Raw genomic sequence first — 26,096 nt, 5'->3', positions numbered from 1 at the left:
TCTGTCTTGAACGGCGCGGCCGGGTCCGCCCAGGCCGGCGCCGGGGCTCCGGGGGGAGGGACGCGGCGGCGCGGCCCGGCTTCGCTTCTTTCTCCCGCCTGCAAATATTTGCTGCCTCGCTGGAAATCCGACTATTTCGCGCGCGCTCCGCTTGCAAAGTCCTTAAGTAAACACGCTCAAATGACCGCCCCAGGCGGCCCGAGGCACGCTCACTCCCCCTGCGCGGGATTAGTAACTTTATGACTCCGACCCCGAGGCTCGGCTTTACTGTTTCCCCTCGGCGGGCAGCGCGCGGGCACCTCGGCCCCGCGGAGCTCGCCTGGACGCGCCCGTCGCCAGGCTCGGGTGGGTGACGCTGGCCGCGTGGATCTCCGCTGGCTGGGTCCTGCGACCCCAGGGGTGAGCCTAGGGGGCACGCTCTTCCCCTCTGCGCCGCGAGCTCCGGTTCCTTTGCGGGACTGGGTTCCCCACCTCCATCCGGACAGAGTCTCTGCGCTCCCGGGAGGGCGGGTGGGAGGGACCTGAACGTGGGCATGTGTTTGGGGGGGTGTGTGGGTCCCAGCTTACCCCAACCAAGGACAGAAAGTAAGGCTCCATTTCTTACCCTTTCCCCAAGAGGGCACACACACCCCGCTCAACTTGACGCCTAAAGCAGCCGCCTCGAGGCCTGGCGTTTCAAATAGGCCGGACTGGCTCCCGCCGCTCCACGCAAGGCACCCGACCTGGCTCCGGGGAGGGGCAAGGGCGGTGGCTGCGCCGCCGCCTGCTCGGCTCCAGGATGCTTGCTCCCAGGGTCCCAGGCTTCCAGGCCATTCTCCAGCCCCTTACCCTGATGAGGGAGGCCTCGCGCCCTACAGGAGCCCCGGGCTCTGCAGCAGCGGCGGCGACAGCGGCATCCTCCTCCTCGGTCTCCTCCTCGCTTCCTCCACCGGAGCTCCACCGGCTGCTGCCGGGGAGGAGGGGGGACTCGCTAGGCTAGGCCGGGGCCGGGGTGCCTGGGGGGCAGGGGGCGTCAGGTCTGCAGGAGGGCGCTGAGGTGTCTCGGCAGGAGGCCAGGATCGGCTTAGCGGGCTACGGCAAAGGGGGAATCAGGACCACCTTTCCCCCCTTACCCTGGCCTCGAGCCCCCTCCCCTCCCCTCCCCTCCCCTCCCCCGCACGCCCGCCCTCGGAGGAGGAAGCCCGGCCTGCATTTGCCGGCGAGGCGGGCCAGGCCGGCGCCTGGCCTGGCCCAGACCCCCGCAGCCCGGCTCTCCGCCTCAGGCCACGCGCCGCAGCCTCTCTCCGGCCTCGCTCCCTTCCCCCTTCCTTCCCGGTGGGTCCCGGGGCCGACCTCGACCCTCCCTCCTGGGTATCCCCCTCCTCTCCTTTTCCCTTCCCCCCTGGTCTGCGCTCCTGGCTCTGGGGCTGGGCCCGTGACGTCAAACCCAGTGTGGCGTCGGCGAGACTGGCCGGCGCGGGCCATCAAAAGAGCAACGTCCTCTTTCCCAATTACCCACTGTCAGTCCGGGAACAGGGGCGGACCGGCTGGGAATTACATGTTAAATACCCCCTACAGGCTGGCTCCATTACACCGGGCATCCAGCCGCAGCCCCCCACTCCTCAATGCCAGCTCCAAACCACTCAGACCCAGAGGGGCCTTCCAGATCTTTTATTTTTCCAAGGTGGTGGTGGTGGGCTCTCCATCCCAGCGCAGCCGGACTCGGTGCTTGTGATTTAATTAAAACGAGTAATGCCCCGTCCCCCGCCCCCGAAGTTGTGCGCCTTATCGGAGAGGCGCCGCTACACCGGAAGGCCTCCTTCTCAAATATTTTCTCTTTGTCTTTTAAAATCGTTCTTAGCCTCAGAAGTTGACATTTTCAAGTCCTGGCGTCAGCAGCTTTTCCCTCCCGAGGATGGCTCCCTTTTATCCTTTCCCTGGCTTCCAGGTCTCCGCGTAGAGGACCGAGGAGCTCCATTTGAGATTTTCCTCGTGGCTTTGCACTGGGGTCCGGCCAGCGTCTCCTCGTCCTACACTGAGGCGCGGAGAAGCCCTTTTCATTTTTTCTCTCTGCTTCGGCCCTTCATTTTAATCTCGGGTTTTTTTTTTTTTTTTAGCAAAAACGTGTGTGCGTTGGTCTGTCCTTGTTTATGGAGCGGTTTCCGGTGAATGTTGGACAGAAACTAAATAATTAAAAGGTTTGGAGAGCGCCCTGAGCGGGGGAGACTGGCAGCTTGATTGGCCCTAGAGCAAAGTGGTTAGAGTGAATGGAAAATCGATGCGACTTTACTGGGCCGCCCTAATAAACCGGGACTAAGTGGGCTCAGGAGAAACAACGGGGGTGTGCGTGTTTAATTTAGGGATCTTCTTCCTGTTTCGTATCTAGAAACTCAACCCTGAATCCTAGCAAACATCAGGTTTAAGACGACGGAGACTCAAGAAAGGCTCCAAATCCAAGGTCGAGAGGACCCAGGTTTCCACCACTTCTTCCAAATAAATTTTACTAATCTTTCTACAAGGATTGCGTATTAAAGCAAGACAGCCTCTCCACGCCGAATTAAGGCTGAATGTTGACGTTTTTCCGTCACCGCATGAAAGGAATCCTCTAGAACTTACTTTTAGGGACAGTCTCTTCTATCCCGAATTTTTGTATTTGTAGGGAATTTTATGGAGTAGAGGGGCGAAGAGGGAATAATGTCTTCAATTCAAATAAAACCCCAAATCACGCTCTTAGGACCGTCGGTGGGAAAGCCTGCGGGAGAACCCGCACTCTGTCCTGGCACACATCGCCCTGGGGTGAGCAGGGTGGAATCTGAGTCTCCTTTTCCCGCCTGACCCCGGCTCGCCCCGGCCGCCTTTTCGGGCCGGCGGCTGCAGGAGCCTCGGCGCCGCTAGGGGATGCAGTGGCTCAAAGGACCAGGGAGGCCGAGGAGGTTGGAGCCCGCGGGGCCGGCCAATCGCGGCCCGGCCGCAGCCTCGCCCGCTGATTGGCCCCTTCGCGGCCCCGCCCCCTCTCCGCCCCTCTCCGCCCCTCCCGGCCCCTCTCCGCTCCTCTCCGGGGCGCCTCGGGGCCGCGCTCCCTCCGCCCGGGGCTGCGGGGCCGGCAGAGCGAGTCCGGGGGAGCTGCGGAGCCCGCGGAGAGTCGCCGCTGTCCTGCCCGGCGGCCGGGGTGGGGGTCGGTGGAGGGGGCTGGTGTCCTCGGCTGGGGAAAAACGCCGGGAGCCGGAGTAAGTGGGGCTCCGGGCGGGGAGACGGAAAAGTTGGGAAACTGGAGTGTAGACCGATTTCTTTCCAACCCTCTCACTGTACTGGGGGAACTAGTCAGAGTCTCTCTCTCCCCTCGTCTCCTTTTCATCCATCACGATTGTCATCCTAGTCAAAAGCACACATCGATTACCAATATTAGGTCTGGAAAGGACAGCTGAAACTTTCATTCGGGCTTGTTAGCGCCAAAGGCTGGGAAAAATGTTGACAGTGACCCTCAAAGTAACACGGACGTTTCAATCAAATCCTTTTGCCCGATTCCTCAATCTCTTAGGCAGTTCTCTCGAGAGGCAAATCTCAGCGGCCTTTGATATTAAAAATATTTTTTTCTGATCAGTTTTACGTGCACTGAGCCCCCAAATCAATAAACTCCCCAATACCCTGGATTGAATGAAAAAAAGTTTGCTCATTAAAAGAAGTCTGGAAAAGAAAGGCTGCCTGTAGAAATTAACTTTATGAATGGGGCAGGCTGGTGTCCCCGACAAGGAATCATCTGCACAGGCGGATGAATTGGCCGGAGCAGGAGCCACAGTTAAAGGGCCAGAGCGCGAATTCCCTCCCGCGCGCCTCGCCCACCACCCCGCGGCCCCTGCGCCCGGGCCGTCCTCCGCGGCGCCCCTTTCCGGTCAGTGGAGGGGCGGGAGGAGGGCGGGGATGCGGGGGGTGGGTGAAGTCCTGGAGCGGGTTTGGGTTGCAGTTTCCTTATGCCGGCGATCCTGTCCCCTCCTCGCCAGCGCCAGGCTCCTCCCCCTCGGCGCGGATGACACTAGAACCTCCTTAAGTTGCGTCGCGCCACAGCTGTCTGCGAACACTGAGCTGCCTGGCGCCGTCTTGATACTTTCAGAAAGAATGCATTCCCTGTAAAAAAAAAAAAAAAAAAAAAAAAAAAACTGAGAGAGGGAGAGAGAGAGAGGAAAAAGAGAGACGGAGAGAGCGCGAGACAGAGTGAGCCACGCAATCTGACCGAGCAGTTTCTGCTCTCAGGTCACACGCCTCCTCCTTCTCCTCCTCCCTTCTGCTCCTCGCTACCCAGGTTGGTACTGGCGACTTTTTTTAAGTTTGATTTTTTTTTTTCTTTCCATTTGGGAGGACTTTAAAACATTTTCAACTCAACGCTCCTCTTTTGGAGAGTTTCTAGACGCTGGAAAGAAGGTCCCGGGACCAGTGTCCCGGGAGGGAGGGAGTTGTCCAAGTTGGAGCCGCTCAGTCAGTCCAGGGCTCCCGGGAGAGCCAGGCTGCTAAGGATGCACTTGGGAGGCGTTTGCGCCCCGGCTGTGTCCGGGTTTTCCAAGCCCCGGAGGAGGCGTGTGCGCGCCTGTGTGCGTGTCCCGGGTGCGCGGGCGCGGGGGCCGGGCGGCTGCAGGGGAGGTGGTGCCACTTCATAAACTCAGGTGTAAAGTGCTTAGGAGCTCATCCAGGTCTCCCCCTTCTCTCCTTTGCAGGTGACCCGAGGAGAGACTCAGCCTCGGAGGCACCGAGGGGGCCCCGGTGCAGAGGAGGCTCACTTGCAGAATTCCAGCTGTCCTCGCCCCCTCTTACAATTTGGTCTCCTTTTATCCTACCGTCTCTATTTTTTGGAATTTCTTTTTTCTGTCTCTTCTCTTTGCTAAACTACCCCTCAAAGATTTCCTTTTTTTAAATCTCTCTGATCACCGTTCCTTCCCGGCTTTCCCATTCCCCACACTGAAAACAAATCATTAAACGCCCCCCGCCCCTCCGGCGGCGCGAGCAGCTGCAGAGCCTCGGAGCCCCCCGACCTCCCAGCCCGACCGCCCTCCCTCTCCGCGCGCGGGTTCCGGGCCCGGCGAGAGGGCGCGAGCGCAGCCGGGGCCATGGAGGTGACGGCGGACCAGCCGCGCTGGGTGAGCCACCACCACCCCGCGGTCCTCAACGGGCAGCACCCGGACACGCACCACCCGGGCCTCGGCCACTCCTACATGGACCCGGCGCAGTACCCGCTGCCCGAGGAGGTGGATGTACTTTTTAACATCGACGGTCAAGGCAACCACGTCCCGTCCTACTACGGAAACTCGGTGAGGGCCACGGTGCAGAGATACCCTCCAACCCACCATGGTGAGTGCGCCCTGGGCGCGGGACCCCTGCCCGGCCGCCCCGGCTCTCCCGGGTCGCGGAGCCAGGGAGGGACCTGGGGGTGGGGAGAACCAGCGAAAGCCCCCAAGTGTCGTTATTGCTTCCTTTAAAAAAATTGGGTCCCGGAAATGGGCGAGGACGGCGTCTCGCTCGTCGTGCGAGTGTGTTTTTAAAAACAGTCGCAGCAGGCGCCTCTGCGCAGCTGGTGTCCCCCGGGCCTGGCGCTCACCTGGCGGGCGCCAAGCTGCAGCCCTCTCTCCCCGCCGCCGCAGGTCGAGGGGCCTCGGGGGTCCCAAGCGCGGGGAGCCCAGCTCTGCCTTCCCGGCCACGGCTCCCCGGACCTGGCAGCCGGCGCCGGCCAAACCCGGCTCGGACTCGGCACTTTCAAAGGGCTTCGCTCCCCGAGTTACCCCGTAGTTCTTTCTGGGGGCTTCTGCCAGCGTGCCGCAGTGTGTTTCTCCTGCACATTTCCAGAAAGGCCCGAGAGGCGTATTTATTCACACTGCTGCCTTTTGACCTTCCCCAAAGCTAGTGCATTTGGTTTCTAGGCAGATCTCCCACCTCCTGGCTCTGAGGGATGGAATTCTGGTGCTTCAAGGGGTTTTGGTGGAAAGACTACTGTCTTGTTTTGAGGTTTCTTAGATTCCCGGCTGCACAGAATTTTCCTGTGTCTTTGCTTTTGTGTTGCCTCCTTGCCTGCTCCTGGCAGCTCTGGCCACTCTCTCTGCTCCGGCCTACCACAGTCCCATTAGGCTCCAGAAGATTTAGGATGCATCAGGGTTTCTTTTTATGGGGATCCCAGTTGCCTTTCTTTTTTTCTTTCTCTTTCACCTTGAGAAGTTTAGGAGAGTTCTGAAATGTTAAAAAGAAACTCAGCGCTATATAGTTAGGGGGAAAAACCTATAACGCTTTCCAGCTGTAAGTGTGTTCCTAAAGAAGAAATAGGAACAAAATTTCAGGTGGAGAAAACGAGAGGCTCTCTCATTGCAGCCAACTAGGTCTACCCTTGTCCCCCTATTTAGAGCCCGGGTTGGCGCCGATGACAGAACCCCTCCGGCAGCCGGTGTCCGCAGCCCTGCTGTCACCAGGTTTTAAACAATTGTTTCTGTGGCTGGGGCGCTCTTTGCCCTTGTTCTGTGCAGATCAGCAGTTAAGTGGAAATGCGGTAGATGCAGACTTAATATTATTTACTATACGACTTCCTGCATAATATGAATCTTGACCCTTGGTGTTCAGAGAACTCGCCTTCCCCCTCGACTCCCCTCCCCTTCCTTTCTCTTAAGATTTTAGTTTCAGTATTGTTCTTAATGGTTAAACAGAATGTCAAATGCTGAGGCAGGTACTGGATTAAAAGATCAATAAATGCGTGGATTTTCACTTGCAGCTTAAATTTACCCCTCTCAGAGCATAGGGACTTGTCTGAGTTGTGGTTCCCTTAAAACTGTGTATTTCAAATGAAGGTGCAATATCTTCTGTGTGAGTGAAATATACACAAAAACTGAAATTTTGTGTCTCAGGGGCTCAGGTGGAAATTCACATATTGCACTGATGGAATCACAACTTTGAGAGCCTATGGGGCTTATTTTATTTTCTTCTATTGGATTTGAGAGGTTGAGAAAGACAGAAAAAAAAAAAAAAAAAAGGATTGGGGAAGGTGAGAAAGGCAGAAAAAAAAAAAAGAATCCAGCCTTGGAAACTTTCTCCAACAGTCTGAGCAACTAAAGTTTCCTTGTCAATCCCATTTCAGGCCTTGCCAGTTATCAGCAAGCACTGAGATAGGCTTATGTGGAAGTCACCCTAAGATGCCCCCTCTCCTTCCTGCACCAGGCATGGGGAGCTGACAGAGCTGCTGGGCCTGTCCCTGGGGTCTGATGTGTTTACCTGGTGTTGAGCAGTGGTGTGGCCGGGCTCACCCCTTCAGGCCTCATCATTCACAGCCCACTCTCTTATCAGGCTGGCCGGGATTAGGTCTGGGATGGGGGACTCTGGGCCATTGAAGGAAACCAGTAAATCAAGTCAGGTTCTAGAGAGGGACCTCAGGGGATGTGATTTAGAAGGTGTATCTGGAGAGGCCGAATAAGTCAAGGGGCCCTTCTCCACTCCAAAGCAGGACCTCTTGGGTGTCAGATACAGGCCCTTAACTCCGCTGGACTTGATGGGACATTTGTGTGGGAGAGAGGGGTGAAGAGATTGTGCTGACCAGGGTACTCGCCCCTATTAGGGAGAGTGGGCCTGGCCCAAGTGGAGGCTGTGTTTGGGATCTTTCTGACAGGGACGCCGGAGTGCAGGGGAAAATCCCCAGGTGCGTCCCAGGGCTGCTCTCACGCTCGTTCCTCTCTCCTGCCTCTTCCTGTCCCCGCGCAGGGAGCCAGGTGTGCCGCCCGCCTCTGCTGCACGGATCCCTGCCCTGGCTGGACGGCGGCAAGGCCCTGGGCAGCCACCACACCGCCTCGCCATGGAACCTCAGCCCCTTCTCCAAGACCTCCATCCACCACGGCTCCCCGGGGCCCCTCTCCGTCTATCCCCCGGCCTCGTCCTCGTCCCTGTCGGCGGGCCACTCCAGCCCGCACCTCTTCACCTTCCCGCCCACCCCGCCGAAGGATGTCTCGCCGGACCCGTCGCTGTCCACGCCGGGCTCGGCCGGCTCGGCCCGGCAGGACGAGAAGGAATGCATCAAGTACCAGGTACCGCTGCCCGACAGCATGAAGCTCGAGTCGTCGCACGCCCGCGGCAGCATGCCCACCCTGGGCGGGGCCGCCTCCACGGCCCACCACCCCATCACCACCTACTCGCCCTACGTCCCCGAATACAGCTCCGGACTCTTCCCGCCCAGCAGCCTGCTGGGCGGCTCCCCCACCGGCTTCGGATGCAAGTCGAGGCCCAAGGCGCGATCCAGCACAGGTAGGAGCCCCTTCTCCCCCTCCCGCCTCCGCCTCTCCCAAACCCAGGGCGGGGGTGGGGGGAAAGGGAGCGCGCAGCCTGGCCCCCCAGGGGAGCTGGGGGTGTTCCAGCCCCTTCTGAGATGTGATCTCTTCCCGTTCTTCCAGCGGGGGAAGAGTGAGCTGTGTCCTATCTCCTTCTAGTCTTCAGAGCAGAGGGGAAGTGGGATCTAATTTAAAACCCTCCAATGAGCTGGGTAAGGAAATAAAACAAGAACAAAATACTCTGCCTGCCGGCCTGCCTGCCTGCCACGGAACTTCTGGGTTCTGCTAGGAACCCGAATCAGCTTCCAAGACCAAATGGAAGGCCGAGGGAATAAATCTTGAGTGTTTAAGGCTAAAATGAAACCTCCTGAAGCCTAAACAAACACAGGTCCCTCCTATGACCCTCCCTGGCCTCTGGGACTGTCTGACTCTTGCTTAGCTCAAAGGGGCTCATGCAGTCAACAGAGGACAGCCCTCTAGATAGACGTGTATAAATAAACTGTGTATATGTTTTTTTGTGGGGGGCGGGATCCTGGCAAAGGCAGCACACGCATTCTTTGCGTGGCAAAGGGGGCTCTCGTCCCAACTTCTGAGAGAGAGAGGTGGGCTCATGCTCGGGGAAACAGTTGAATGGAAATCAGAAGTCACACGTGCCAGTTACCTGTAGTGGCATCTGGGGCTCCCAGCACAGGCAGGGACAGGAAGGCATCTTAGGACATTTACTTTGACTGATCTGAAGCCAGAGGAGGTAGAAAGAACTGAAAAAGATTCCCCAGGTGTGTGTCTCTGCTTCCTCTGCTCATCCTCTCTCAAAAAAAGCACACCCAGTCTAAAAGCACGCTACCTGTTTTGTTCTCTTGGGGCAGACCCTTGCATTTAAAAAAAAAGCACAAAACCCACACCAACTAGTTTTGCCTTAAAAATAAAATAATCCATCACCAATGTTGCTTCTAACCGAAGCCATCGAATCAGAGACTTCGGGATTCTCTGAGATGAGATTTAACTATATTTTTAGAGATGTTTTTGTGAAGATTGTTGTGTCTCCTTCGGTGTGTTCATTTCATGGTAGATACCTCTGCCCGGACCATTTCACTGTCTTCCCTCTGTTTATAGAGATTCTATAGACAGAGAAGTGGTGAAAATCACTTGTCTCTTATGGGCGAGATGAGCAGTCTTGAAACAGAGCTGGCAAAACCCGGGTTTAGAAAACTTCCGAGGGAGGGCTCCGGGAGCCCAGTGACTATGAGATCAGTTTTCATGGTTTTTTTCCAGGGTGACATTCACTCCGACGGCCTGGGCAGGACTGTCTCTATTTAGTTGATATGTTTTAGCTAATCCAATTATTTTCAGACTGCCGCCCGCGACAGTTGCATTGTTTATCCCGCGCCAGGAACTTTAATAGAGTCCGGATGCGGTTAGGCCAACAGAAGAACTCAGACCTGCGTGTTCAGTACATGAAAGTCGGCAGAGGGAGAGGGAGGCAGGCGAGCTGGGGGAGGCAAAGAGAAAGCAAGAGGAAGAAAGAACAGGCAGAGGACAGTGGCCACGCTGCCTTGCCAGGGGCTGGGCTTGAACATGGAGTGGAGGGTTCCAGAGAAAATGGGTACAGCTTTGCTCAGAAAAACCCAGCTTAGCTCAAGGCTTGAGGGCTGATTGCAAAGAGAACAATCCTGTGCATTTTGAGGTAGTGATGGGATTTTTTTTTAAAGTTCTCTTTTCTGGTAAGGCTCAAAGTTTGGGGCAGATCGTGGTATCTGAGGCCGGCGTGGTGGTTTGTGTGGGGGGAGGGGACAGAGCGACTTTTCCAAAAGCCTCTGGTTTCTCTGCCCTCATTTCCGTGTCTGAGTCCCCCCCCTCTGCTGTGCACATCTGAGTCCCCCCCTCTGCTGTGCACACCTTCTGCCTCCGGTCTAGTCTTTTCTTTTCTCTCATCTCTTTTCTGAGGACTCTGAACTTTTGGGGAGGGGTGGGGGGAAGAGAGGCATTTCCCTAAACCAGAACCAGGAGCACCTCTGTACCTATTTTATTATTCTTTTGGTGTGGAGGAGAGGAGAGGAGATGATTTAAATTTGGCTTTTTACTTCCTCCTTCTTATTCCTTTCTCACAGTCAAAACACCAAGGACAGCACACCTGGGCAGCAGGGAGCCGGGACTTCGGGAGTGTGGGAGCGTGGAGGGGAAGTTTCTAGACACCTTCCGTATAAAGAAGGTGTGGGAATTGGAAGTGGTGGGAATTCTTGAGGAGGGGATTCTCTTGGTTTTGGTGGTCGCTTTTTTTTTTTTTTTAACCTCTTCTTTGCAAACGTACTTGCCAAAGGAGGAGACAAGAGAAGAGAGGGTTGTCGCATTTTGGAGAAACGGTTGAAGCTGTGGTTAGGGCACCCATTGCTTTCTTAACGCCCGGGCTGTCAGTGCTGGCATAGATCTTTGCAAACAAAAGACAAAGCCTTTTTGCAAAGGGCCATTTCTTAGCTCCCCCACCTCCTCTCGACGGTGGGCATCTCCCTCCACCTCCCTCTTCGCGACCCCCTGCCCAGCCCAGTTTCAGGATTTCAGTTAGAGGCGAAGGGGTGTTCACAAAAATGGCTGTTGACTGTCAGGAGGCAAGAGGCCTCGCGGCTCTGTGGTTCTTGTCACCTAAGAGAGAGGTGTCTGTCTGAGCAGCTCACACCAGGCGGTGAGCAAGAGAGGGAAAGCAATCGGGAGACAGTGAGGGCCTCCAGTAGGAAAATTGGCTGTTGGCTGAAGTCACAGACTGGAGGCAACAAGGAGAAAAGAGAAAAAATAAGAAAAGGCCACAGCATGCTGTTGCAAACTCGCCGAGTGAATCTAGACAGAAAATTGCTCTAATGTGCAGGGCCTGGCTGCAGAGGCAGCCTGTGCAGCTTTCAAGGTCCCTCTGAAAAGGAAGCCAGTCATCCTCCCCACCCCTGACAAAGGGAAGGAAATCAGACTCATCACGTCAGGCTGGGAGATCCCCCAGCCCAGGGTGCCTAGGAGCAGGGCAGCCAGCCCCACGCCTGCCACAGCCACAGCCACAACTCCCACCTGAGCTGGGGCTGATGGCGGAGCCAGGAGCCAGCAAACCCTCCCACCTGCTCTGCCGACACCCAAGTGAGACAGGGATAAAATGGCTGGGAACCTGGGAGGCCCCTGTCTTGGCAACATGTGGTGGGCCTGGATACCCAGCCAGGTCAGGCCAGTGTCACTGCCCCTAGGAGGGGCTGACCCAGCGCCCACTTGGAGCATGGAAAGTGCAGGCCTGCCCACCGCCGGGCTACAGCTGCAGCTGGCCCCCACTCGCCCACTCGCCCACTCACCCACTCACCCTTTCCTTCTTCCTCCTTGCCTCTCCCACGTCCAGCTGACCTCCTCCCGCAGGCCTTTGACCCCAACGAAAGGTGTTTGGATGCATTTCAATCCGAAGTCTTTTTTGAGGACTAATCTACGCTGTTGGGTCTCTAGAAAGTGTGCCTGGCACACAGGGCCAGTTTTTGTAGATAATCGCAGGGCTTCTTGGAAAGCTCTCTGTAGACCCCGGGCTTAAGAACCTTTTTTGAATTTGGAGCAAAAAAATAAAATCTCTCTTAACTCCTTAAAATTTCTTTGGAAAAAGTAAAGTGCACAGAAATTACTCAGCACGGTCACGGACTCCAGTATAAAAGGAGGCAAGACGGTCTTCCATTTCGAAAAGTCCTTTTCCTTCCCCAGAACCAGTCCTTGGAGAACAGCACAGCTCACAGGTGTAACCCCCCAATTCCCTCATACTTGGTCTGGGGGTTTCCAAAGGCGGAACAGGTTCCGGGCCCCCCAAGCCCACCCTCCTTGTAGGGGGTCAAGATGCCCAAGCCCTCTGCCGGCTTCTCTTCCCTCACCCCAGACTTCCCGGTAGTTTGGGGCTAGCTGAGTAATCTCTCAAAACAGAACCACCCTTAGGGGTTCAACTTTCTCCCCCATCATCCTCCAAAACCTCCCTCCCAGCACCCCGGAAGAGAGCGAGACCCTTCCCAACCCTTCCTCTTGGGGGGACCAGCTCTGGTGGAGCCACGGCTCCTGCAGGGTCGGGTTGGGGGGCGGGGGCTCCTCTGGGTATCCAGGCTCGGTCAGCAGTGAAGCTGGTGCAGCCGTGCCTCGGGGAGAACGAGGCCCCCCAAGAGCGGGCAGGTTCTTCCAGAATCCGCCCTCCTCTTCCTCCTCCGGCCGAAGTTGAAAGAAACCACCGAGCGAACTCCCCCGTGTCCTCAGATGGTATTTGGAGGGAGTCTGTCCGGGAGCGTTCCCTCCGGAGGTGGGTCAGGTCACCCTCCCGCCCCTGAGTGAACGCTGCTCGAACCCGGCCCGGCCGGTTTTTGTTTATTTTGTTTGTTTGTTTTTTGGAAAAAGAGCAACGCAGGCGGGCCTCGGTTAAGGAGCCGACCTAGAGGCCCCGTGTCTCTGGATCCGCTCCTCGCTCTGCCCCTCCCCACCCTGCCCTTCCTTTCCCTTCTTCCCTCCCCATCCCCAGGGTCCTTGCTAAAGGCTGCCCTGCCTTCCCTCCAACACCTTCTGGCCTGGTCCAGCTGTGGTCATAGGTACACTTCAGTCCCTCTCTCGGTGGCTGGGAAACTGTAGAAAACCTTGGCCTTTTCTAGAGAGAAAAAAGATGATGGGGAGTGAGTGGACCCTGCGTGGTCTTCATCTGTTACTTGCCAGCCAGGGACATTTACAGTATTATTGGAAGTAAAATCTAATGCCCTGGCTACTAAAATCGATCCGCCAATTGATCAATCTATTTGTCTATTTATTATCTGTTTATCTATCTAGCCATTGATGAATCTTTCCTTTTTCCCCATCCTACTCTTCATTATTTAATCAATCTGTATAGACAGACCTAGCCACGGTAATGGGTCACCTTTGTTTTCCTTTGAGGGAAGTGAATGGAATGTTTTGCTTTTGCCATCGTCCAGGGCTCAGAATTTTCTCAGGGAACAATTTCAAGTTGAAATTTGCCTTCCTCCTTGGCTCTGTTTGGTCTTCCCCATCAAGTTGGGCAGGCCCAGAGCAAAGTTCTGTTGCTATTTATTCATGGCTGCTTCTTGGGAGGGGAGCTGGACGTGGAGGGGAGTGGCTAGGCCGTGAAATAGCCTTACAGTAACTCTTTTCTCGACTTGGGAGCCATCTTCAAGGGAGGTAGGGGTGGGAAAGTTCCCCAAAAGAGGGAGAAGAGAGAAAAAAATTTCTCCATGTTACTTTCACTCCCTAATTCCCAGTGCTGGCAGCTTCTCTGTGTGTTTTCCTCCCATAAGTGACTTATGTGCAATCTTGTTTCTAGAAGGCAGGGAGTGTGTGAACTGCGGGGCGACCTCAACCCCACTGTGGCGACGAGATGGCACCGGCCACTACCTGTGCAATGCCTGCGGGCTCTACCACAAAATGAATGGACAGAACCGACCCCTCATTAAGCCCAAGCGAAGGCTGGTGAGTTGTCCCCGGGAAGCGCGGGTCTAGCACAGACCATTTTGTGTCTTCAATTTCCTCTCTTCAGGAAGGAGAGCTTTCTGCAGGAAATTGGCAGGGCAGCTCAAAATCATGTCAGCTTGTGTGGGATAGTTTTTTTTCCCTCTTCTTTTTTCAGATTAGATATACAGAAAGGCTCTCTCTTTTTTCCCTCCATATTTCTGAAGTCACTTACCACATTTTTAAGGATGCTAACTTCTTGGTTATGAAATCTGAAATGTATTTGTGGATAGAATGATTGCCTTAACAGGACAACTGATTTAAGATGCATTGATAATAACAGAGGAATTTAGTAGGAGGGTGGAATGTCCCCGGCACCATCTAGAACACGTTCCTGAAGTATGGCTGGGAATCCTAGGATTTGATTGCAGCCTCAGTGCTGTCCTAGTGCCATGGATGAGTTTCGGGTGCCAATGTTTTAAGATTGCTGGGGCCAATTAACTGGATTTCACAAGCGGCAGCCACTGAGCCTAGTGGAGTCTTTCTTCTTTCTTGCTCTTAAGAATTGAGGACTTTCTACAGGTAATTCCTGTGGGAAAAAATTTGTATGATTCCTGCCTTGCCTCTTGGTCCCACCTAGCTTTTGGTCTTATTTTCCCTTTGAACTACTATCAGTAGGGTGATTTTTTTTCCCCCTCTCTTTTCCTTTCTTAAATTTCTTGACCCTTAGGAATACTTGAGAAAACCTGGCATTGTTAAGCATGTATAAGGAAAACTAGCAGGAGACGTTCATCTGTAAACTTGTCTTTGGACTTGAGGCCAGATTGAATAGCAGGTGTCTATAACAGACAAATAAAAGCAGGCTTGGCAAATGATGAGTCTAACCACAGTCAAGAGATCAAAATGCTTTTTGTGGTGGTGACATTCACCAAGTCGAGAGGGGAGGAGGGGAATTTCCCCATGCAGATTAATGGATGAAGCAGCATCCATCCAATTCTAAGGGGAAAAAAAAGTCCTCTGTATTCTTTTTAAAGAATTGTCTTCCCCATCAGATTTTCGTGCAACTCAACACCTTTCACATCCTCTTTAGAAGAAGGAAAAACTTTCTAGGGATGAACGTGCCCATGTGACTAATTTTTGGCAATCCTCAGTCTCTAGGCTTTATTCTTTCTGATCTTTGCCCCCTTCTCTGACTTTCTCAATCTCCCTCCACCCGTCCTCATGCACTTTGGTATTTTTTTTTCCTTTCTCTCATGTGCAAAGCTAACTTCCTAGGAAAAAGCTGCCGGATATCTGAGCACTGGAGATAACTTATAAACAACGACTCAGCTCCCCCAACCTAAACATCAAGATGTTTAAACGTATCAGAACAAGACGTGTTTGAAAAAAAAAAAAATTGCTGGAGGTGTTAGCACAGAATGAATATGATCACACCACAAAAGAATGTTCTGAATCACTCAAAACCTGGCCTTAGTAAAAAAAAAAAAAAAAGAAAGAAAAGAAAAGGAAAAAAAGAAAGAAAACTAACAACAGAAAACTTCTTGTTAAAATAAGTCATGGTACTATTATAATTGGGCTTTTTTTTTTAAGGTAAAAGGAAAGGAGAAAAGAGGGGGTAAGGTGACAGACTATAGGTTGATTGATGAGCAAGAGGACATTTGACATTTTCCTGGAGTTTCTTCTCTCTGGGCAGATTGCATAGGAGGGCTTTACTTGCATTTTATATACTTTTGTCTTCATTCACCTTTCGTAAGAAATCTCTAGAACTCTGAGTAATAATTGCTTTTAATTCTGGAGTTCATTGGCTGCCGCATTTTAAGCCGTCTTTTCTTTCTTACTCATCTGTTCTGGGTGGTTTTATAATTTTAGTTCCATAGAATTCGTATGCTCCAGTGACACATTCAGGGCACATTCAGGATTTTTCTTTTATTAACCCTCAGATGTATCTGACTTCTGAATACCTAGAACTTTCTTTTTCTTCTTTCCTATGTTTCCTGTGCCTTCACCCCTGGCTTGGCCTCTCTGGTTTGCTCTTTTTGCTTTGCACATTTGCAGATTCGCTGAGGACCGCCCAGCCGTCCTGTAGCTAGCTCTTCCGTAAGATGCATATCTAACACTGAATAAACTCATGCAGGAAATAGAAGAAATGACTGAAGGGAGGATCCACAGAATTTTTTTTCCTAGTGTCGCCAGGATTTTCACATGTCTAACAACTAGCTGAGTATCTTGCTTTAGTAATGGACTTTGTGTCCTGCTAATGAACCAAAACAGTGTGGCTTGTAGAGGTTCTGTATAAATTTGCACAAAGTCTGTAGACCCGAGACCTATTCTGAGCCTGCTTGTATTCATGTCAGTGTCAGTATGTTGCGAAGGGCTGCACCATGACCCTTGTCATTGGAGCTCTAATATTACCTGTTGGCATTTTGTGCTTGTAGTACACATTCCGTGTTGTTGGGCTGGGAAATCCGGTCCCTGAAGAGATATTAGTCTACTATATCCGAGTTTTTCTTTTAAAGAAAAAAAAGTACAGGAAGATAATAATAATCACATGCTAACATAATTGTCAGAATCATTAAGTGGTGATGTTATGTATCATTTTCTTCCCAAGAGCACACAAGGGAAACAGTTATTTAAGTCTTAAATCATCACATTCCATAAAGGCAGGTGGGCATAGGCGTGTGGGGTTAGAGGCTGTCCTCTTGGACCGTGGTGAATTATTTTCAAAATGGACTGCCGAAAAGCAGAAACTTCTCAATTACCATAGGTAAAGGCTATTTTTAATTTCCAATTCCTTAGAACACAGAAAATAAAGAATGACTTAAAAAAAAAAAGGGCCGCAGCTCTGCTGTTTAAGCCTGTAGGAAGGAGGAGTGTATCTGTGGAACAATTTCGTGGCTTGAAAGGAAAGGACTCAGTCTGGTTAATTCAGAATTGCCACTGGGTTTTCCATATCTGGCATATTTGGCCCAACTTTTTGCTGGATAAAATATTGATGGAAAAGCGCACCATGACCCCTGTAGTTTTTGTTCCGTGCTTTTATAAGCATGCCAGAATTTTCATGATCACAGATAAAGACTAGCTGAATTCTTTCTCCTTTTCTTGCCTTTGATAATATTTTTGAGTCCAGGAGCGGGAACGATTTTGCAGTTAACGTTTTCTTTTTATGTTTGAGGGGTGAGGAGGTGAGAGGAGTGTATATTAGAAGTGACTCGACTCCATTTTCTTCCAGAAGTTTTTGAGTTTAACTTTTTTTTTAAAAGTAGGGACATAGAGAATAGTCCCCTTATCAATGTCAGTACATCAAAAAGTGAAAGAAAAATCTCCCTTTTAAAGGAAATGACACAATCAAATCATGAAAATTCAAGTGGAGGCTGACATCTGACCTGTGACTATTCTGCTCCGTGAGCAGCAAATAGAAAATACCTAATTTCAAGAAGGTGAAATGAGACAGAGCAGGAGGAGGGGCCTTTGTTCCTGTTGAAAAGCAAAATTCCTTGTTCTTTTCACTATGTCTCATTAACTGAAAGCCACCTAAAGAGAATGAGGGTGGCTGTCAGCATGAGTGACAAAGTTTGAAAGTGACCGAAGTGTGGGCTGTGTAAGTTTAGGACCGATGCAAATTTTCCAGGGTCTTGTTCATTTATGATGTCCTGTTCAGTGTGCCCTAAGTCATACACCTCCTGAGTGCCAGCCACACACGTGCACAGACGTTCTCTATTCTATTCTCTTTACAATCCTGCGTTTCTTTATTTGGGATCTATGAATGATGCTTGGGTTTGCTCTCCCTTGGCTGTTAGTATATCGTGATGGCTTAGCCTTGCTGAGAATTGATATTCTTGGCGAGTCAAAATTGCTACCTACAAAAATTTAACATCCAGTGAACTTTGTGGAAAGGGAGCAGGAGGAACGTTATCTCGGAGAGGCGCATCGGCGTTCTGATCCTCCCGAATTCCAGCCGGGAGAACAGCAGGCTACCTTCTGGCCACTTGACTGCAGTCTGACGCGCTCCTATGCCAGGGGATCGGCTATCTTTTTCTTCTTGAGGTAGCTTTTGGGGATCTTTATTACTTTCTTGTGGGCCACGTGCTAGTTTTGATTTCAATGATAATTTCTTTTCATTTTTTTTTTTTTAAAAGTCTTGCCTTCGTTGTTCTGAAAACACATTGAACATTTGTTTTGGTTTTACCCTCTCTCTCTCCCCCCCACTCCCAGTCGGCAGCGAGAAGGGCAGGTACGTCCTGTGCGAACTGTCAAACCACCACTACCACCCTCTGGAGGAGAAATGCCAACGGGGACCCTGTGTGCAACGCGTGCGGGCTGTACTACAAGCTGCACAATGTAAGTGTCTCGGGGACCAGCCAGTGCCGTCTCTCTTTCTCACGATGCCCAGAAAGAGCATCCGGCTTTCCAGGTCCCCTTCCTCTTTGGAATCGCCCTCCTTTGGGCCAAATAGCGGGCCTCAGATAACCAACGCAATAGGACCCAGTGTACTTCATACAGGGTAGCCTTGCTGAGACTGAGGGGTTTCAAGACAGGACCAGCCAGCCCCCTTAGTATGTATGGGAAAAACTGCAAGGCAGAGATCCCATACACAGGGTGGGCCTGCCCTGGGTTTTAAAGGGAAAAAAATCTTCCTCTTGGAAAACAAGAAAAGTCACCGTTTCTATTTTGATGTTTCCTTACATCTTAAACTTTTTGCAAAAAAGAGAAGGAGAGTAAGCGAGAGAAAGGTAAATAGAATTGTAATGCATGGCACACAAATTCCTGAAGCAGAGGGACCCGTTGAGTTACTGAGGGGAAAAAAGTCTTGGCTTAACTTGTGCTGTGAATTTTAAATGGATTCTCTGTATAAAAGAGCTGAAATGAAATGTCAGAGAGATTTCATCTGATGTCTTTGTCCTAACCAGCAGAGAATGGGGGAAAGCCACCCAGGGAGGTTATCCAGACCAGGGAAAAGAAACTTTGTATATTCTCCTTCTGTATCATAACTAGCAGGCTGATAACCGCCAGCCAGTCATCTGGGTTTAGCTGTGTCATTCTTCATCTTTTAATTTGGGGTCCTTCCTTAAAAAATTTTTTCAGGTATTTTTTTTTTCCTGAAACAACTCTGGCTGACGGGCCATGACACTAATGAAGCCTGAAGTTGATGTTAATCCCAAAGGAAGAAGTGTCATTTCTCTCTCTGTCTCTTTGTCTCTCTGTGTCTCTCTCTCTCTTCTTTAGCTTTGTCTGATTCTCCTAAAGTCTCTTTGCCAGTCTGACTTTGGCAAAGTCTGGGGCTGAACGGGGAAAAGCCAGAGCTTTGGGCTCCCTGCCATGCTGGCAGTCACCTCCTCTTACTCAGGAATACCTGGGAATTGGGGAGGAAGCTTTCCCGGTTAGATTTTTTGAGTCACAGGAGAACTTCTCACTGTCATTCCAGGACCCTAGTTCTTTTTTACCTTTTGGGAATAAGTTGCTGCAATTCCCAGGGACCCTGTGAAACTCGTCTCCCTGCCTTCGGTGTCATCTGCGCTTGACACGGTCCCCGTGCAGGGCCCAGCACTAATGAATCTAGGGTCTCACTGCAATCAGTTATTCTCCCTCAGATCCTCAGACTGTGATATATATCCATTTATCAGCAATGACACCGAAGTCCCGTTTTCACTTTGGGGAATTTACTTGCTCACTGCAGTGGAGATAAACAGATTTGTGATTAAAATCTGGAAGATGTGAGGCATTTGAGTTTAGGAGCTACGCAGTTGTCGGCACAGCCTATAAAATTATTTTGAGGTTGTAATTTGAGGTTTTCAAAGAACTTTCCTGTTAATTACATTTGAGCCTCAAATAGTCCCAGGATGTAGACAGGGCAGAAATTATTTTTATTTCCGTTTTACTTGAAGAAATTGTGACTCAGAAGCAAGTAACTAGTGCAAGGAAACAGGAGGATGAAGTGGAGGATCCAGGAGCGATTTCAGAGTAGCAGAAGGCCATTCTGTGAGGTCAGTAGCGTTAGGACTAACAGGGACCAGGGTGAAGTAAACACTTTCTCATTTTAGAAATATGCCAAAGTTCAATTCAAAGTAATGGATTGTGTGTGTGTGTATGTTTCTTTCCTATTTCCATAGAAGTATCAGAATTATGGGAAATTAACCAGCTGTAAAGTTCTTTGACTACTTGATGAGATCTGATCATCAAGTCGTGATGAGATATGATCTCAATTGTGTCCAATCTAAAAGAAAGTATTTCTGAAGACTATGAATTTATCATCAAATCAAAGAAAAGCCAAGGAACACCCCCACCCACCCCCCACCCACCACTCACTTCCACCTTATTCTGAATTAGCTCTCGACTTCATAGCTGGGCTCCAGGGGCTGGGAAAGAGAAACCTGCTCATCAACAAGAGTGGTTTTGCTGTCTTCTCTGGTTGAGTAAGAATTCACAAAAGGAGGTGATTTATGTGCATTTAACAATAAGAGATAATAGTCTATTAACATTCTCATGGTGTTGTGTTGTGTGCTGCCCTTCTAGTTACCTACACATGTATGCCATAAGTTAGTTCCTTTCTTCTTATCTGGGTGTTTCGATAACTACCTATCTCAGTATCAGTGTGTCCAGGTGGTGTTGGGACTAGTTATCTGGGTTTGTGTGGCTATCTGTGTAACTAGATATTATATTTAGATATCTGGCCATGTATATCTAGATATCAGCGTAGAGAACTGTGTGTCTAGACATTATCTTGGGGAAGATTTGATGTGACAGTAGATTCCTATCGCCTCTGTAGGCTGTGTCTTTATCTTGATTATAACTTTGAAGAAGGAACCCTGAGATGTTCTTTTGGCAGTGACCTTTTACTTCTTCTGCTGTCACACTGCTTTCCTGCACAGGGGGAAATCAGCTCTCAGCTCCAGTGTGGGGCTCTGTGCCCCTCTCCAGGGTGACCTCTCCCAGCTTAGCTCCAGGCAGCTGTGTGTTTGCTGCTCCAGAAGCATTGTCAACAGCCTGTCTCTCTTGGGCCATTTGGATTCTCTCTTCCTTAACTGTCATTTTCTAGCTTTGGGGGCAGATAGGTAGATCCTGGAGCTGTGAGAGCCTCTTCTCTTTCTCTACCCTCGAGGACCCTAGAGGGAGAGGATGCTTCTTTCCCAAGGAGTCAGAAATGACTGAAAGCCTGACATGCCCTCTTCGAGTCTCTTGGCCACATCTCCCTGGAAATGTGGCTGGATGTGTGGTTTGCTATATGGGACAGATGTCTGCTATTGAGGTTAATCTGATTCTGACTCCTTGTGGGGGAGTGGTCTCTGTTTGCTTTGTCAAGTCCCCTCTCTTGATTCTGCCCCTCCCAAAGCCAATGTATTTTAAAGATTTTATTTATTCAGTTTTTTCCCCCCAAAGCCCCAGTAGATAGTTGTATGTCATAGGTTCACATCCTTCTAGTTGCTGTACGTGGGACTCGGCCTCACGTTGGACGGAGAAGTGGTGCCTCAGGGCGCTCCCGGGATCCGAACCCGGGCCGCCAGCATCAGAGCGCGCGCACTTAACCACTAAGCCACGGAGCCGGCCCGCCAATGTATTTTAAAAACAGAACAAATGAGGCTTATCAGGAGGAGAAAGATGCAGTGCTGTCTCGGAGACTGAAGACTAGTGATGCTGAGAGTTGACGCTTGCCTCTGTCTCTTTCGTTCATTCCTGGTCTTCGATTTTTAGGAGAGTGCTTTTAGGCTAGCACAGTACTTTGCACCCCATAAATCGGTATTAAATGCTTGTTGATCGGTGGTTTGGTTGTTTATCTAGTTAGAAGGGGATAGTCAGAATTAGGTGGAAATTGCAACTTTCAGTCATTGCAGTTGCTGTGACATGGGCAAGAGATGACCTTTTGGAAAGACACATTGTATTAAAATACGACCCCAGGGGGCTGGCCTGGCGGCGTAGCAGTTAAGTTCCCGTGCTCCACTTCGGCAGCTCGGGCTTCGCGGGTTTGGATCCTGGGTGCGGACCTACACACTGCTCATCAAGCCATGCTGTGGCGGCATCCTGCATACAAAATGGAGGAAGATTGGCACAGATGTTAGCACAGGGACAATCTTCCTCAAGCAAAAATAAATAAATAAATAAAATAAAATACAACCCCAATTCCAGGGGAAGATTTTACAGCAACTCTCATTGCAAAAAGGCCAAGTAGAAGAGAGGCAACCAGAAGTTACTTTGAAGAGGGATGTAGTCCTTGTTTCTGAAGGCAGGTAGACTTACACACTTAAGATCCATTACTTTGGTAGTGCTTTTAAGGTCCTAACACAGGTTTCAGATGAGAAGACAAATGTTATTTCCCTCTTGAAGATTACCCAGTTGCCTCCATGTTCATGAAATAGTCTAAGGAAATTCCAATGAAATAAGACAAGTTATTATATTTTCATTATTACAGAAATACAATCATAAGGGGTGGGTCTCTAGAATATGGTCCTTGGGAAGACAAAGTTCCGCCCAAATGATTGGGGTGGATGAACATAATTAATAACCCCTGCCTGGAAGACCTCGCCTATGGTCTCTTCTTTGTGAAACTGATAGAGGCTGACAGTCGGAGCCCTGCTGCAGACCTAGCCTGCAGGAATCACGGTCCGTGGGAAGGAGGCAAGACGAGGTGGGAGGAAGGGGCCCCCTGAAAGCAGATCCCTGATCTGGGGCAGTCAGAGGAGCCCGTGTTGGGGTGTGAAAGCCTGCACTGTTTCAGAGCCAGCAAAAAAGTAAAAAAAAAAAAAAAAATTGATCTCTGTTTAGATTAACAGACCCCTGACTATGAAGAAGGAAGGCATCCAGACCAGAAACCGAAAAATGTCTAGCAAATCCAAAAAGTGCAAAAAGGTGCATGACACGCTGGAGGACTTCCCCAAGAGCAGCTCGTTCAACCCAGCCGCCCTCTCCAGACACATGTCCTCTCTCAGCCACATCTCGCCTTTCAGCCACTCCAGCCATATGCTGACCACCCCCACGCCGATGCACCCACCGACCAGCCTCGCCTTCGGACCTCACCATCCTTCCAGTATGGTCACCGCCATGGGTTAGAGGCCCTGCTCGATGCTTCCAGGTCTCCAGGCGAGAGTCCCTCCAGCCCCTTCTACGTGCATTTTTGCAGGAGCAGTATCATGAAACCGACAACCGATGGATATATGTTTTCGAAGGCAGGAAGCAAGATGCTGTTTGCCACTTCCGCAGAGGAGCTCACTGTGGTATCTGTGTTCTCCATCACCGAATCTGGATCCCATTTGTGAATAAGCCATTCAGACTCATATTCCCTATTCAACAGGGTCTCTAGTGCTGTGAAAAAAAAAAAAATGCTGAACATTGCATATAACTTATATTGTAAGAAATATTGTACATTCGGAGAAGACTTTATTGCATCTGGGTAGCTGTAAGAAAGGCATGAAGGATGCCAAGAATTTTAAGGAATATGGGGGAAATTAAGTGTGGAAATTGAGAAGAAACTAGTCTGATATCCAAATGGACAAACTGCCACTTTGGTCTCCTTTCACTGGCCACAGGTGGTCGATGCATTAAAAGAAAAAAAAAAAAAAAAGGAAAAAAAAAAAGAAAAATGTCGTAGGCAAATCATTTGTTCAAAGCTGTGGGCCTCTGCATAGGAAATTCTATCAGTTCCGGGGGATCCGTGTTAACACGCACACGTTAACACCTGTCCAGGCCTCCACGCTGTATGAACAAGTCCTTGTAATTGTTGTTTGTATGTATAATTCAAAGCAAAAATCAGAACAGATGTAGATTTATTTCATCATATTATACAGACTGAATTGTTGTACAAATTTATTTACTGCTAGTGTTAAGAGCTGCTTTTTTTGTTTTAATATTTTCCTTCTCTCTCGATTTTTGGTTGAATAAACTAGATGCTATTCAGTTGACCTAAGGTGGTTGTGCTCTGGAGGGCTTCTTTTCCATTTTGTTTTCTGAGGATATTTATTAAATAGCTTCGAAGGGTACAGCGCATCTGTTCTTTGATTCTCTCCTCCCACAGCCTGTGCTATGAGGGTAGCGGAGTATGAGCTACCATTGTGCATGTCAGCGACTTAGGCTGGACGGACTGGGTCCTGCGAGCAGCCTGGCTGATTGTTAGCTCCTGTTGTGTTCTGTGTTAGTGATCACTGCCTTTAATACAGTCTGTTGGAATAATAATATAAAAATCATAATCAAGTGAAAATATTTTAAAACAACCAAATAACATCGTATCAAAGTGGTGGCTAAGCTCTTATAGAATCTGGTAGGTCTAGCTAATTTAAGAAAAAGGAGCTTAAAAAAAAACAAAAACAAATCCCAAACGTGTTAAGTTATTCACTAGGAGATAATGCAGACCCCAGAAGAGTCACCATTTATTCCTGTGGGAAAGGGAGCATCTTTGAGCTCTCTATTCAGCCTAGAGGAATGTAGCCTGGGGCTGGAGTCCCTTCTGTGTCCCTAGTGAGCTGCGGTTCCCTCCCCTTGTGTTCCTCGAGTACGAAGGAGAAACAGGAAGGTTTCCTGGGTGAGGTTCACAGGCGGACTGCGGCGGGTGGATTCCTCGTGGTTCTCTGCAAGACGTAAAGGAGCTAGGCTGGCTCTCGAGTTCATTTCTGGTTTTCTTTTTTGCTGCTGAATTGAATAACACCACAGTGGAGGGTTTTATTGGAATGTTTGCGAAACATGAAATAACCGTTTTGTAACTTATGCTGTATAGTTTCCTTTTACTCTGTTGACAGAAGGTGTAACTATGACACACATTTTAAAATCTCTGTTAATCGCCTCTCTGCTTTCCTAGCAAATATTTTAAACCTAAAGCTAAATGTTGAAATAAAGGAGTAGAGAATTACTGAGATGCAAATGGAGATCTTCCTGGCTCCTGATTCATGATCCACAATTTGAATGTTGTTTTCAGTCACTTTTGAAGCACCAGAGGAAATCATCATCTATTGCCATCTTAAACTTGGGAGATTTTGCTGGATAGTTCCAATGTCTCAGGATTTGCCACCTCTTTTCTTCATGAACATTTGAGTTAATGCCCTTTCACCTTAAGAACAGGGAGTTCAAATTCTTGACATTCTTGGGGTGGGAGGGTTGGGGGGGCACATGTAAAAAAATCCCAAACTCGGTACTCTAGCTGCATTTTGTTTTAGATACCATAATGATAATGGCATATTTGATCCTATTCCTTCTTCAGAGAAATGTCATTTTATCATTTTGTGCATTGATTTGACACTCTAAGATATTTCTAGAAGATGATGCAAAAAACTTTAAAAATATATATGTTAACAATGGTTCAGTTTCTTCTTTAGAACGTTGCCATATATTTTCATGGCTTTGTTCTTTTCTCTTCATTTAAAAACATAAGACACTAGAAGAGCAATGCTAGAGAGGGTTTCATCTACACAAACATAACAAGATTGTAGATCTTAAATATTGCTCAAATATTTTTGAGTAAATTGTACCCCTATCAATTTTCAATCTCTTCTGCCTCACTTTTGAAATAGTTGCATTAGCTCGTCCATAGGAGATTACTTGAGAAATATATGTGCAGATTTGGGTTATTTCTTTACAACATTTTAAAAGCCAACATATAGAAAAAATAAACTATGTAGTTATTGAACAGTTTTGCTCTTCATAAAGTCCTCTTATCTGACAGTAGAAGTGCATGAAGTAAAAATTTTGAATTTGAGGGCTTCTTTCATTTATTCAACAAATACCTGTTGAGTGTCTAGGTTGAAGTCCATTTAAAACCACTTTAAAAAAAACAGCAGATCAGGAAATAGAAAAACCAAGACACCAGTGTCTCATTATTACTTTGTGACATTTACATGTTATTCTTTAAAAAGAACTACGTGAACTGTGGTGAGGTTCCCAGTGGGGCCTCTGGGTTAGTTGCCAGGCAGACAGAGGGTGACAGAAGTGGGGACCCCAGAGTGTGCCTTCTGAGATTAGTGTCTATTTTCTAAACCTTTCTAAGGGTTTAAAATGATTTTTAAAGCTTCCTCCTCATCACAGAGCTTCATTTTGATAATTCCTAAGTCTAGAACTGTGTGAAGGGAGCAAATTCTCCCCAGGTACTTCAGGTCTGACCTGAATTTAGGAAAACACCTGTTCACAAAATTCAAAAGTGCAAACTCAGATGCCGTCCATTCCTGCCTCTGATAATTTCCTCACAATGGTGAATTGTCCTATTTACATTTCAAAGATTTAGAAGAATTATTACTCCAGGTTCTCTTGTTCCATCCCGCTGCCCTCAATGCCAAATCCACCCCCAAATTTGGAACCATTTTTGTCATCTTTACCAGACAGCAATTGTTATTGACTCCTCTGTAGGTAAATTCCCTTCAATTCCAAGCTAAGGAGAGATTTAAAAAAAAAAATTAGAAAATAATTAAAAGATAAAAAAAAAACAATATTTGA

The 26,096-nt window shown here is 49.5% G+C and overlaps 1 protein-coding gene and 1 long non-coding RNA gene across 3 annotated transcripts; both read left to right on the top strand.

Annotated features, from left to right (window-relative positions):
* Positions 1-258: 258 nt before the first annotated feature.
* On the top strand, positions 259-2,942 carry LOC147912988 (uncharacterized). Its single transcript, XR_015549384.1, has 3 exons — positions 259-399; positions 2,097-2,177; positions 2,366-2,942. It is a non-coding gene; the product is annotated as an uncharacterized LOC147912988 (long non-coding RNA).
* Positions 2,943-4,036: 1,094 nt separating this feature from the next.
* GATA3 (GATA binding protein 3) lies at positions 4,037-24,534 on the top strand. 2 transcript variants are annotated; one of them, XM_004425375.3, is made up of 6 exons: positions 4,037-4,276; positions 4,686-5,316; positions 7,699-8,235; positions 13,573-13,715; positions 17,907-18,032; positions 22,449-24,534. In XM_004425375.3, exons 2-6 carry the CDS (start codon positions 5,076-5,078, stop codon positions 22,731-22,733), a joined length of 1,332 nt encoding a protein of 443 aa, XP_004425432.1. In that variant the 5' UTR covers positions 4,037-4,276; positions 4,686-5,075; the 3' UTR covers positions 22,734-24,534. The 2 variants fall into 2 exon arrangements, with proteins under 2 accessions (XP_004425432.1, XP_004425431.1); XM_004425374.3 differs by having other exon boundaries at positions 4,039-4,276; positions 13,570-13,715.
* The last annotated feature ends 1,562 nt before the right edge of the window (positions 24,535-26,096 follow it).

Source organism: Ceratotherium simum, chromosome 32 (genome assembly GCF_057802395.1).
Source record: "Ceratotherium simum simum isolate JZ-2026a chromosome 32, ASM5780239v1, whole genome shotgun sequence".
Taxonomy (NCBI): domain Eukaryota; kingdom Metazoa; phylum Chordata; class Mammalia; order Perissodactyla; family Rhinocerotidae; genus Ceratotherium; species Ceratotherium simum.
The sequence above is the reverse complement of the archived record's forward strand: the minus strand, read 5'-3'. Positions and strand labels throughout refer to the sequence as shown.